The following is a 14,035-nucleotide window of genomic DNA, read 5'->3' as shown; positions in this document are numbered from 1 at the left end:
TCTATCGACGTCGTGCAAAGCAGCTCGACTTTCCCATTGGGGAGGGGGACTGCATGGCTTTCACGCATGCGCATAACACCTTCCTCCTCCTCCTCCTCCTCCTAGTCTTCCTCATGGCATGCCTGAGTTCCTCCCGTCCACTAGGGGCCGCTCTCTCCTTTTTTCCCGCCGCCGCCGCCGCGTTTCCCGTGGTGCCCCGCGCGGGCACTCTGGCTGCAGCAGCGGCGGCGGCAGTAGCTGTGTTGTCGTCATCGTCGTCGTCGTCTCTCTGGTTCCGGCGCCGAGGCCGAGCTCCCTGCCCTGCCCTCTCCGCGGCCCGTGGGTCTCCCTTCCCCTTCCCTTCCCCGCACAGACCGAGCTCCCGCCATGTCGTGCAACTACGTCGTGACGGCGCAGAAGCCCACCGCCGTCAACAGCTGCGTCACCGGTAATGGCGGCGCTGGCTCAGGAGGGGGCGCCAGGGAGAGAGGGAGCAACTGTCAGCATGGCCCTTCTGAGTCAAAGGGAGGGGGAGGCCTAGGCGCCAGGACCCATAGAACCTCAGAAGCGTAGAGTTGGAAGAGGCCCCAAGGGCCATCCAGCCCAGCCCAGCCCCATTCTGCCATGCAGGAACTCTCCATCAAAGCCTCCCCATTGACAGATGGCCATACAGCCTCTGCTTAAAGACCTCCAAGGAGGGAGACTGCACTACACTCCGAGGAAGGAGTGTGTTCCACTGTCCGACAGCCATTACTGTCAGGAAGTTCCTCCTAATGTGGAGGATGAATCTCTTTTCCTGGAGCTTGCATCTATTGTTCTGGGTCCTGTTCTCTGGAGCAGCAGGAAACAAGGTTGTTCCCTCCTCAATATGACATCCCTTCAAATATTTCAACAGGGCTCTCATATCACCTTTTAACCTTCTCTTCTCCAGGCTAAACATACCCAGCTCCTTTAGTCATTCCTCATAGGACATAGTTTCCAGACCTTTCACCATTTTAGGGTCCCCCCACATCTATGCACTGACTCTCCTCTCCATGTCTCCTCAGGGCACTTCACCTCTGCGGAGGACCTCAACTTGTTGATTGCCAAGAACACCCGCCTCGAGATCTATGTGGTCACTGCGGAAGGGCTGCGGCCAGTCAAGGAGGTTGGGATGTATGGCAAGATCGCCGTCATGGAGCTCTTCCGGCCCAAGGTACACCGTGCCACACCTACCTAACATTAAGCTATATGTCATTACTTCCATAGAATGTACCTCATAGGCAGGTTTTTATTTTATAGCAATAACAACAGCAAGTACATTTCTATACAGCCTATCAGTGCAATTAGGCACACCCTAAGCAGTTTACAAAATGTAAGCTAATTGCTCCCCACAATCTGGGTACACATTTTAGTAACCTCAGAAGGATGCAAGCCTGAGTTGATCCTGAGCCCCTGACTGGAATTGAACTCACAATCACAAGCCTATCTATGGTTTGTGAGTGAGTGGCTGCAGTACAAACGTTTAACCACTGCACCACCAGGGCTCTTTTATCTGTTTTAATTGATTGTATGTACAGCTCTGTGTAAATTTACAGCACTGTATAAGTAAAGCTTAATGATGATGATGATGATGACCCTGAGGCAGAGAGTGTAACTCGCTCAGAGGCACCCCCAGTGGGTTTTGTGGCCAAGCTGGGAATCAGATCCCAGTCTCCAGATGGTAGAATTCAAAGATATAGCCATGTTAGTCCGTAGGAGCAGTACATGGAGAGATCTTGCAGCAACTTTGAGACTCACTGAAAGAAGGAAGTTGGCAGCACGAGCTTTTGTACACTTAAGCCTACTTCCTAAGACCAAATGCATCTGAGGATCTAGACTGAAGTCTATGGAAGCTCATTCTTCCAACTTCTTTCTTTCACTCTCTGAAGATGCCAGCTGCAGATGGTGGCAAAACATCAGGAATAAACTCTTCTAGAACATGGCCACATAGCAAAAAAAAAAAAAAAAAAAAAAAAAAAACCAAAAAAAAAAACAAACCCACAGAAGAACTATGAGATTGATGATGGTTCATGATGTCTCCAGTGAGGATAAGTACCAGTTGAAACCCTCACTGGATACATCAAGAACCATCATCAATCTCACACAGCGCCAACTTAAAAAAGAGGAAACATCCATCCTGGCCAAAGGAAGCACCATTGCAGTAACCACCCACCAGAAATGAATTTCTGAAGATGCCAGCCACAGATGCTTGCGAAATATCAGGAATAAACTCTTTTAGAACATGGCCACATAGCCGAAAACCCCCACAAAAACTATTCTTTCTTTCAGTTAATCTCAAAGATGCTACAAGATCTCTCTGCAGCCCAGTCTCCAGAGTCATAGTCCAGTGCTCCGGTTTGTTGGTTGTAGTTTTTGTTTTGTTTTGTTACGTGTGTTGATTTTCTACCCCACTCATTTGTAGCGTTTGTTGTTGTGTGCCTTCAGGTCATTTCTGATTTAGGGCAACCCGAAGACAGACATATATGGGTTTTTCTCGACAAGATTTGTTCAGAGGAGGTTTTGCCATGGCTTTCCCCCAAGGCTGAGAACGCATGACTTTCCCAAGGTCACCCAGCGGGTTTTCATGGAATCGAACTCTGGTCTCCAGAGTTGTAGTTCAACACTCCAAACACTGCGCCACAAAAGTAATAAGTAATAATAAAGTAATTAATAAAATGATGAGTTCCTTACTAAGCAGTAATGCTAAAGAGCAGATCATACCAGTGCAGGGTGAACAGATGTTCTAACCACGGCAGGAGTACAAGGCACCACAAAATGTAGGACATAAACAATGGAGGACATGACCAGATAGAAATACCAATCCATGCTTCTTAGTCCTGCTCAAAATGGACAACATTTGGAGATTCTTCCTGGACAGAAGGTTGAAATGGAGGATATGTCCTGGAAAAGGAAGGCCTCTTGTCACATTGCCTCGGGGCATCCTACAGTTTGAATCTGTTCTGGTTATGCTGCATAAAAAGGATGCCTTTCCTCCACCCCCTCAGCTCAGGCTAACCTGAGATCGTTTTGACTTTGCTCATCGTTGGCAACAAGTTTCATGTGTCTCACTGGCACAGGGTGACCATATGTCCTCCTTTTTCAAGAGGACATATGACCTTCTGTCCAGAAGAAATTTCAAAATGTCCTCCATTTTGAGTATGACTAAGAAACATGAATTCATATTTTTATTAGTGTTTGTAGCTTTTATTTTGTAATATCCTACATTTTGTGGTGCCTTGTTGTCCCTTGCAGTATATGGCATCTGTTCAACTTGGCACTGGTACGATCTGTTCTTTAGTGTTACTGTTTAGTAAGGAACTCATTATTTTATTCGTTACATTATTATTCATTACTTTCCTGGCATTGTGGTTGGAGTGTTGGCCTATGACTGGAGACCAGGATTCAGTTCTTTGCTTGGCCATGAAACCCAGTGACATTGGCCAAGTCACACGTTCTCAGCCTCGGGAAGGCAATGACAAATCTCAGCTGAACAAATCTTGCCAAGAAAACCCTATGATGTCTTAGAGTTGCCATAACTCAGAAATGATCTGAAGGCACACAACAACATACTTTACAAATTGGTAAGCGCACACATCCCTTCCAAAATCTACCAACACTTCAAAACCAGCACTCAACCTCAACCATTGGTTGATTCCTATCAGGAAACCTGTAATTCTGTTATACCTCAGTTTCTGTAACTGTGGAGCTCACTTTTGTATCATAAGTACCGACACTCCCACTCAGGGCAAAGAAGTTGTGTATAAGAATATTCAGTCTGTCTAGTGGCTGAACATGCATGTTCCAAACATGCATCTGAGGAAGTAGGCTCAAGTCTATGAAAGCTCATGCTACAGGCTTCTTTCTTTTAGTTAGTCTCAAAGGTGCTACAAGATCCCATTGTATATTGATTTTTCAGTCTAACATCTTTGTCTTTGAGTTCATTATTATCTGGTTTTCCTATGGTATTTTAGCACCCCCACATTACAGGCTTGCTAGTTGTTTGAAGGCTGCGGATAGGAATCACTAATGAACATCACTAAATTAGAATAAAATAAATAAATTCTATTAGAACGATTTGATTGATTTGTTTAGACAAAAAATGAAAAAAAAGTAAAATCAGTCTCAATTGTGAACATACTATTCAGTCACATCTTTGCTTCTGCTCATGAGTGATTTTGTCAAAATGTGGAATTTCATTGCTGATTCTGATTGGCGTTGGTGATTTGTCTTTCTTGTAGCCTTTTTATGTTTTACATCATCATGATTAGGCTTGAAATACTGATATGGCTGCAGTGTCACTACATTGGCTGCTGCTGAAAAGAGTTGGGAAATGATTCTGTCTAGAATTGGTATCTGGAGGAGGTGGAGGAGATGAAATAACTTATATCAGCCTGCCAAAATGCTTGAGCAGCTACCCTGACTCAATTTAGCCTTCCAACAAGCTCCTGTGACTTCATCTTAAATGAGCATTGACCTGTGGATGTCTTTTTTGGTACTGGTCATTTAAAAAATGGTTAAAATAAGATATTTTCTCTGTCTGCTGCACTTGTTTTGGAACAATAGCAATGATGGAGTTTCCAGAGGGATTTGTGGATTGTGATGAAGCCATGTGATATTTGCATGAAGCCAGCAAAAAATCTGTAGACCCACTCCAACTAAAGCAAATGCATTTGTCAGCAATTTCAAGAGGAACAAATGTTTAACTAGTTAAAGAGAAATAGTAAGAATTTCAGTTCACTAGTTTATATTAGAATCTACTGATTCAGATTATTTATTGCAAGCAGTTTTGAGTCTCAATGAGGAAAGTGTGTTAGAAATCTGCTTAAATAAAAGTGATGCCTTTTTTGTGGTTATGCCTGTTTGGAGGTTAGGAAGTCCAAGATGGTTAAGTGGATTTTTCCTAATTAGCACTTTTATTAAACCTTCTTAATTATATTTTTCTCCTAAGGGAGAGAACAAGGATTTGCTCTTTATCCTGACAGCAAAATATAATGCTTGCATCCTTGAGTACAAGCAAAATGGGGAAAGCATTGACATCATCACCAGAGCCCATGGCAATGTGCAGGTAAGAAAGGATGTTGGGTGTAGCTGGGAGGTTATCACATAACGCTGTTTCATATTGTTATGCAATTCAGAATAGTTCTCCCATAGTAAAGGTAGGGAACTGAAATGGGGTTGTATTCCCCTATCCACAGCTCCTTGCAAAGCTAATGACCTTGGGCACACTGTGACACCTCTGGATTCCTGGCCAAAGCTATATGCTGAGCTTTTCCATGCATTGCTTCAGCCAGGCAGCTGGTTCCATTACTCTTTCTTTCCAGGAGAAGATGATAGGAGAGTCAAGTACCCTCATCTGGCTTTTCTAGGAGCTCCTGAGATGTGGGAAAGAAATCTCCACATATTGATTGAGAATAACTGGGGGATACCTTTATTTGTCAGGAGGAAGCAGGGCTAATATTACCCTTTTTTTAGTAAGTGTTCTATTCTCTGTATTTTTAAATGCTTCCACTGAAGATATTTTTAATGCTGTCAAAGAGTAGATATACTTTTTAAAAATCTAGTCCCAATAGTAGTTCTCATGCTATCCTATATAATTGATTTTTTTTCTTCAGAAAGCTGATCTGTACACAAAAGATGGGAATGCAAAGGGAGGAGCGGAGAACCATTTTCCATGTTCTGTTTGTTGGTCTTCCTAGAGGCACCTAGCTGACCACCGAGCAGAATCAGTTGCTTTGGTGTGATTTAGCAGGGCTCTCATTCTGTTGATTCAGTGAATCTCTGATGGTCCATTCTTGGATAAGTTTAGTGTAAAATATTTTTAAAATGTTGGATATTTCTGATAGTCTACCAACATTTTTCAGTCCTCAAGACCTTGTTTCTCCCCTATGTCTTGTCTCTGACCTTGCACTGCCTCCAAAACTCAGCACAAGGTCAGAATCACCTGTTCTGTCCACATTTGGTAGTAAGGTAGTGGCTTGCTTCTCCAGTTGCACTGCAATTTCAGGGTGTTTGGGACACTTGAAAGTGTAATGTGAAAACAAATCTGCTATTTCTCTCAGGATTGGAACTGAAGTGTGAGTGCCGAACAGTGATCATATGAAGAGTCACTTTGTGCTTCTGAGGCCCTGAATCTCAACTTTATCCCAACTTCCAAGACAGTTCCCAATTCCATATTACTAGGAAGGCTTAGACATGTATTTGTCATGTTGTGCTACTGAAGCAATTGGATCTTGCTGAAGCCTGTTACAGGCTCTGTTCTGTTTCCAATATTGAGAGAAAGTTTGGGGTCTTGTCATAGTTGTGACAGAGTGATAAAGTGCTTGCAAGTGAAACTGTGGGCCTCTGATCACATATATTAAAAATATTTACAGTAGTCTCTCCTTATCTGTGAGGGATATGCCCCAATATGCCTAAAATGGATGCCTAAAATGGCCATTAGTACCGAACTGTATACTAGTAATATTTTGGACCATGATTGACTGCAGATAACTGAAACTCTGGAGAGTAAGACTGTGGATAAGGCACGATTTCATAATATTTTCAGACCGTGGCTGACTATGGGTAACTGAAGCCATGGAAAATGAAACTGTGGGTGAGGGTGGACTACAGTATTGTGATTCTTTTAAGAGAGCAGAAAATAGCTTTATAAAAGTAGGATTAATACAGGAAAAGCAGGCTTACTCAACACTACTTATATCTTGGCTTTCATATCTGGTACATGCTCAGTACATGCTCAGTTAGTTTATATCAATACAGTGCGCCCGCATCATATGCGGACACTACACGGCTTTCATCATATAGTGAAAGCTGCCCGTGGGGCGCAAGGGGCTGCACATTCCATTTAGATTAATGGGGCATGCGCCCATGGTGTGCGTGCGCCGCCGCACTATCGCCACATGCATGAGCCCCATTACTTTCAATGGGGCTCGAGCATACGCACTTTTTTTTATGCAGGGGGGGGGTCCGGAACAGATCCCCCACGTAAAAAAGGGCACACTGTAGTTGTTGAGAGTGTAGAACCCATGAGCTTGCCAGAACTATCAATGCTCCAGAAGCTAAATCAGACACAACAGAAAAGCATGCAGCGAACGGCTGCATAAATGCACAGTGTTCTTTGCAGACATCAGTGCTCCTAACTTATATGTTTGGAATTTACTGTTTTGTTGTATAAAAGTAGTAATGGGTTGTACTTTGTATAGTCAACTCCTGTAAGACAGCATTTGTCCAACAGTGTAAATTGGGGTTTTTTAATTGTCTCCCAGGGAAGAGAAAATGTCTAGATTAACATGTTACCATTGGATAACATTGATGACTAACTATTCAAGTGCAGAGGACTGCTTGAGCTAAAGTGCAAGGGCTAAACCATGGTGGACTTGTCTAATGCAAGTTATGCAGAACAATTTAGTACTGACAGCCGTGGACCAGATGGACCAACATAAAGTTGCTATTATAAATATTTGCCATAGGCCCAGAACAGACAGGCCAAAAGAAGCGGTGTCCAGGGTGTAGTGTTTAGTTGACGCACACCCCAAAGCAGTCTGAAGCTGCTCTAATGCCATGCCTAAAAGGAGCCAGGATAAACCAACTCCTGGTAGCATGGGTTGGGACCAGCTGCAGCGGGCCACTTTTGGAGCAGGCCATCCAATCATCATGATCCCAGGACGCTCCATCCCACCCGTCTGTTCTGGGCCATAGTGACCTATCCATGCCAAAAACCACGATTCACTTGCAAGATATTTGAAGGAGTGGTGATTGATTGCTACCACTTGTAAGGCACAGAACTTCCAACAGAAAAAAATTACTCCCTAGTGTAAGAGTGGTATAAGGCCAAAATATCTTAAAGGTGCCAGATTCTGTCTGATCTTGGAAGCTAAAAAGGGTTAGCCCTGATTAGTACTTGGCTGGTAAATTGCCAACAAATACCAGATGCTGTGGGCTATACCTCAGAGGAAGGAACTCGCAAAAGCACCTCTGAGTATTCCTTGCTCAAGAAAACCCTATATAATGATTGTAGTTGCTGTAAGCCAACAGACGGCTTGAATGCACATGCATACACACAAGGGTTGTATAGGTGAATGGCAAATAAAAAAGTTTTTTCCCCCATACATGGAACAGTGCACAGTTGCCAATTTGATGGTTTTCAGTGGGTTTGATTGTGCATATTTCATTGAACATGCAGCTCCTTAGCAGATATAGAACTTGCTGTGAATATTTGTATTTTTTCCTGCTGCCTTCTAGGATCGTATTGGTCGTCCTTCAGAAACTGGGATAATTGGTATAATTGACCCTGAGTGCAGGATGATTGGACTGCGTCTCTATGACGGCCTCTTCAAAGTGATTCCTCTGGAACGGGAAAATAAGGAATTAAAAGCTTTTAATATTCGACTAGAGGAACTGCAGGTCATTGATGTCAAGTTCTTGTATGGGTGCCAGGCCCCCACCATCTGTTTTGTCTACCAGGTAAGCATGGTGGTTTTCTGTGTTGGAATGGAAACAATTGGCTAGGGCTAGTGGTAATCAGTAGTCTTTGAATATTAGAATATCACTTGTAATATTAGAAACCGAGGTTATCCACTGTAACTGAATGGTGAGAAATTCAAAAGAGATAAAAAGGAATTACAGAGCACATAGTTGAACTGTGGATCTTTGACAAGATATAGTGATAACTGCTAAGTGGGGTGCTTTTAAAAATGGATTGAATAGAAGATAAGACTGTTGATGACTATTGCTTATAATGGATAGATAGCTATTTTTAGTGCAAGAGATAGTGTATATGTGTGTACAGTTGGCTCTCAGTTTTCACAGGGATTAGGGATACAGAACCCTTGTGAAAGTGCAAAAACCACAAATACTGTATCTCTAGCCCTCCGCAACAAGATTTAACATACACAAACATACCTATACTGGTAGGGTAGGTGGCCTAGCTGCATGCACATTCCCTCACTTGCTGGAAAGGGGAGGGGGGACAAGAAGAGGGAGAAAGGAGGTCACCCAATCCATCCTCTTCCTCCCCACCCATCTGTGTGAGTGAGGGAAGCATTCCCTCCCTTCTCACGCTCTCTCCATTCCTTCTCTTCACCTCGTCCCTTGTGAGCAAAGAAATGCACATACCCTCCCTCTCATGTTTCCCATTGTTTGCCCATGCATGTGGCCAGGTCCAGCACCTTCTTTCTTGCTCACATGAGTAAGGAAATGCTCATGCCCTACTGCCTCATGCTCCCCTATCCCATTCCCATACCCTCCTCTGTCTACGTATGAGCGCGTATGGCCAGGCCCAGTCACCCCGCCATTTTAATTTCCTCCCAGAGACATTAGTGTTAACTAAGACCCTGTTAAAAGTGGCATAGGGCAGCAGCAGAGGCAATGGTAAATACAGTAATCATTAATCAGATTCGTGAATGATTCACTTTGTGGAGGGATCTAGATCTACAGTGGGGGCTTGGCAACTACTGGGCTTTGATTTTCACACCCCGCATTTTATACCATTTTATAAAATGGTAAAATCAAGGTTTGCTTTTTGGATTTTTTAAAAAATATTTTCAAGCCATGAATGGTTGAATCATGGATGCAGAATGTGATTTATGGAGGGCCAACTGTATATTTGTATCTGTCTATATGTTGTGGGGAATATGAAAAGAAGGATGTTGATGTCCTGCTTGTAGAATCTCTTAGGTTATAGATTGGTTACTGTATGAACTGAATGGAATGCTGCACTAGTTAATGTAGACTTTGAGTCTGACCCAACATGACCTTTCATATGTTCTTACAGCCTAACAAAAGGTGATTCATGGATGATGGTCATGACCAATAAATCCCTATACAGCTTAGGTCCATCTGTTTGAAAGACCATATCTCGTCATATGACCCTGCCAGAACTTTAAGATCTTTAGGAAAAGGCTTTTTCTCAGTCCCACCACCACCACCGGCTCATTTGGCGAGGACATGAGAGGGAGCCTTCTCAGGTCCAAAAAATGCTGCAGAAATAATCCAGTTTGGACGGATTTAACTCTCCCAGCTCAGTGCTAGAGAATTCTGGGAATTGTAGTTTATTGTGGCACCAGAGCTCTGTGATAGAGAAGGCTAAATGTCTCACAAAACTACAGTTTTGATAACCTTTTGGCTGAAGAGCGGGGTATGAATAATAATAATAATAATAATAATAATGATGATGATAATAATAATAATAATAATAATTAGTTCCCCGAATTCTCTAGCATTGAGCCAGAGCAGTTAAAGCAGTCTCAAACTGGATTATTTCTGCAGTGTGTTTTGGACCTCAGTTCAGTTCCACCTGCTGAAACGTCCTTCTGCAGAAGGCTAGGCTGCCCCCCTCCCTGCTTTCCTTTCGCTATATTAATATTATATTAATGTATTATTTTAATTGTGTTTTAAAATTGTACTATGTTGTTATTTTTAAGCATCACAAAAGGCGGCATCTATAAGTAAATAAATGAGATTCCAAATTGCTCAAAACATGCTTGTTGTATGTAGTTTAACTATTTTATTTGCATACAGCAACATTTCCACCTTTTGTGTTTACACTGGTGCCTCGGGTTACGAAATTAATTCGTTCCGCCATTCCTTTCGTAACCCGAAAATTTCGTAACCCGAAAAATAATCCGTTAGCACTGGAAAGCCTATAGCTGCACTTTGCAGCATTTGAATTTCGCGCCGAAATGAATTTCGTAACCCGAAAAATATTTCGTAACCCGAAACAGTTTTTGCCAATCCAACTTTTTTGTATCCCGGAAATTTCGTAACCCGATCATTTCGTATCCCGAGGCACCAGTGTATACCTTTTTCTTGTGCTGTTGGTCCTCTAGGTCACATAGTGCATCACCACAGATTTTCCTTCACATTAAGAGCTTACTTGTCTGACATTCTTACTTTCAAAAGTTTTAATTCTGGTATTGGGCTGCCTAAATACTCTGAAGGCACCAGATCCGGTCTGATCTGAGAAGCTAAGCAAGGTTATAGCAGTTGCTGTAGAGATGGCAAACAACCTCTGAATAAATCCTGCCAAGAAAACCATAAATTGGGTTCAACTTGAAGACACATAATAACAGCAAGAAATAATTTAGGCTTTTGCTGTGTCAAAGTGGGTCCCTTCATTGCTGTGCTACAACTATCTATCCAATAAATGCCCCCTACGTGGCAGCAAAGTATGTGGTGCTCCCATTTTAGGGAGGGTCCAAAATATTTGTTATACAAACCTACTCCATGAAAAGGATTATTACTAAAGGAGCAAGTTCATACTAATTCAGAAAACCAGTAATATTCCTAACTGAGGTATAAAAATATTCAGTTAGCTCTGTTAGTGTGTTTCATTATAAAAAGTAGGGAACAGGAGGTGAAGGAAAGAGTTCTGTGGCAACTTTAATTGGTTTATTTTAGCATGCACTCTTGTGGATTGCATTTCACTTAATCAGATGTTGTGATGGGGTACAGTATGAAAGCTTCAGGTATAAATGTTACATAGTTGTGGAGACAAAATCAGAGTAAAGTGGAATACAAAAGAGGTTAGATGTCATAAACCTTCAAAAACTTACATTAACGCTTGTTGACTATGTTGCTCTGTTTCATAATGAGCTAGCCATTCTTGCATAAGTGGCAGTGGTAGATAGCTGGCATGTCTGCCAACAAACTGCTTAATATACCATAGCTGATGTTTTTCATTAGAGAAAGGCATTTTATTCATCTTGTTCATTCTTTCATAAGCTGTTTAATACTGTTTCTGAAGATGGGAGGGGTTGTTTTAGGCCTTCTTATAACCATATTAAATGTAATTTCATGACATATGGTTTGGATCTTACACTAGATAAATATTCGTCACAGATCTGTTATGAAAAGTCTGGCTGTTTTTGCATTTTCCTGGCTATAGCTCTTCACTGATTTGTCCCACTTACGCTTTTCTCATCTTGTCATGATGCTTTAAATATTCCTGTTCTTATAACTATTCTAGTCCTTGCCTAAGAGACAGGGAGCCTGTTCAGATGACATGTACCTGGTCTAGCCAAATGGTTTGCTGGAGCTGGGTTGAAATTCAAGTGTTGCCCTTTTTTTTCTGCAAAGGGTCTTCTGGGTTTGTTACACTACAGTTTCCCTGGGATGGTTGAATTAGTAAAGTGTGGTTTAAATACTTCATACAAAACATGGTTTGATCAGGCTTTGCAACCTCAAAATGTAGCCCCCAAATTCAGATTTCTCAATACTCCTCTTCAGGAGTGATCAAAAGCATGTTTATACAACATGTGAGGAGGAGAAGCACATTAGCCTTGTCCCAAACTCCTCCATCTCCATCTCCTCTTTATGTATGGAGGACATCAGGCTGAATCAAAAAGTCTCTACTGTCCATGGAGGCTCTCGAAGAGATTTGGAAACCTAATTCTAGGGTTCCAACTTACATGGAGCGTCTCCATGGATAGTAGAGTCTTCCATCTTCTATCTAGAATCCCTATTATTCAAACACTTAGGACAATGGAAGGGTGGATTGGAGGTCTGTAGTTTCACCCTCTCACTCTTTTCATACTTCTTGGACACACTTAGATCACATCTGATCAAAGGTCCTCATGGGACTTCCAGAGTTCAGTGCACAAACAGCATGTTGCATCTGAAACAGGCTAGAATTTGTTCCAGTCTGAGGATTATTCTTGAAAACCTGATCTTAATGCCAGAATATTAATGGAAGGACAATGAGCCAGAAAATGCTGAACTTTAAACATCCTTTTTGTGTTGTTCTTTGAAAGGTAATATTGCTCCCATTCCTGCCTGTTGCTTCTTTTCATTAGTATAATGGTGTCCAGAAGTGGTTTTCAGAAGAGGGTGCAAGAGTTGCTTAAGAAGGATGTGAGATTTGGAGCTTGGATTTCTTCTCCTTCTCCCAAACTTTTTTATGTGTGGAGTTAAATACTGAATTTACGCAAATAAAACTGTTCTAATTTGAACAGTGCTATTTCCTGGGATATTGGGGTTGGGGATTGTATATTTTAATATGTAAGCTGCCCCGGTTGTGCTACACAGGGAGGCGGGATATAAATAAATTGTATTATTATATTATATGAATATACATGAATGTGCAAATAAAATACGCACACTAAATAAATAAAATATTTTTATTCATATACTACATCGAGTGCCAGGGGGATGTCCACATTAGATATTACGGGGAGGTCCCAAGGGTAAAAGGTTTGCGTATCACTGGTCTACAGTATGCTGCAATGATTCAGTGATAAATATAGATTTGTAGAGTTGGAAGAGACCACAAGGGCCATCCAGTCCAATATGTTGTTGAGTATAGTCTGTTGCTTAATTATTTAGGACTGTTCCTGTCACTCAGACTATGAACTAATCCTATCTGGTTATCATAATTGTCCATCATTATTAACCAAATATGATTTAATTCATAAGTAATGAGAAGATCTCCAGATAATCTAGCAATAATCCATAACAGTATTTCTTGTTATATCATTTTTGCAGACACCATAAATCATAACAATAAAGGGTTTACAATCATTAAATTGGTTTGCAAAATGCTATAGTTCATAGAAGTCATCTTTTGCTCATGGGTTAACCAGGTTTTAGATTTGGGTTTCTGCCATGATCAACGACTTATATTTGGGAGGATAGTTTTCATTTAAAAAAAACAAACACACACACACACACTATCATTGGCCCAATAAAAATATCATCAGTACTTATTTCTGTCTGTTTAATTTGTTCATGAGAATTCTCCTTCCCTAAACCCCACTTAGCCCCTTCTCCTTTAGCCTGTTGCATTTATGTGCTGTGGGAGAGAAAAGGAATCATGCTTATCCCAGCCCAGCAGAGAGCCCTGTTAGGTTTTTGGCAGATGCAGGTAGTCTTTCATCTCTCCTCTAGCAGCCCACTGTGTTTCCATACTGTCAATACAAGTTAGGAAGATCCTGTTGGTGTAAGGAAGAGATACTCTGCTCTTCAGCTGCCAGCCTATCACAAACACCCTCTACATCTTGCACCAGAACATGTTCTTGTGGGACAGAATGTTTCATGCTTCTGC

At 41.8% G+C, this 14,035-nt stretch overlaps 1 protein-coding gene across 1 annotated transcript in view; it reads left to right on the top strand.

The window, feature by feature from the left end:
* The first annotated feature begins 210 nt into the window (after positions 1-210).
* Positions 211-14,035, top strand: part of DDB1 (damage specific DNA binding protein 1) — a 36,096-nt gene continuing 22,271 nt past the window's right edge. The window contains exons 1-4 of the mRNA XM_089520724.1: positions 211-427; positions 1,026-1,174; positions 4,949-5,065; positions 8,239-8,460. Of these exons, the coding sequence (XP_089376850.1) occupies positions 367-427; positions 1,026-1,174; positions 4,949-5,065; positions 8,239-8,460 (549 nt within the window). The 5' untranslated portion in view covers positions 211-366. The remainder of the gene's footprint in view (positions 428-1,025; positions 1,175-4,948; positions 5,066-8,238; positions 8,461-14,035) is intronic.

This window comes from Sceloporus occidentalis, unplaced genomic scaffold, assembly GCF_023333645.1.
Source record: "Sceloporus occidentalis isolate IW3139 unplaced genomic scaffold, rSceOcc1.0.p SCAF_4, whole genome shotgun sequence".
Taxonomy (NCBI): domain Eukaryota; kingdom Metazoa; phylum Chordata; class Lepidosauria; order Squamata; family Phrynosomatidae; genus Sceloporus; species Sceloporus occidentalis.
The sequence above is the reverse complement of the archived record's forward strand: the minus strand, read 5'-3'. Positions and strand labels throughout refer to the sequence as shown.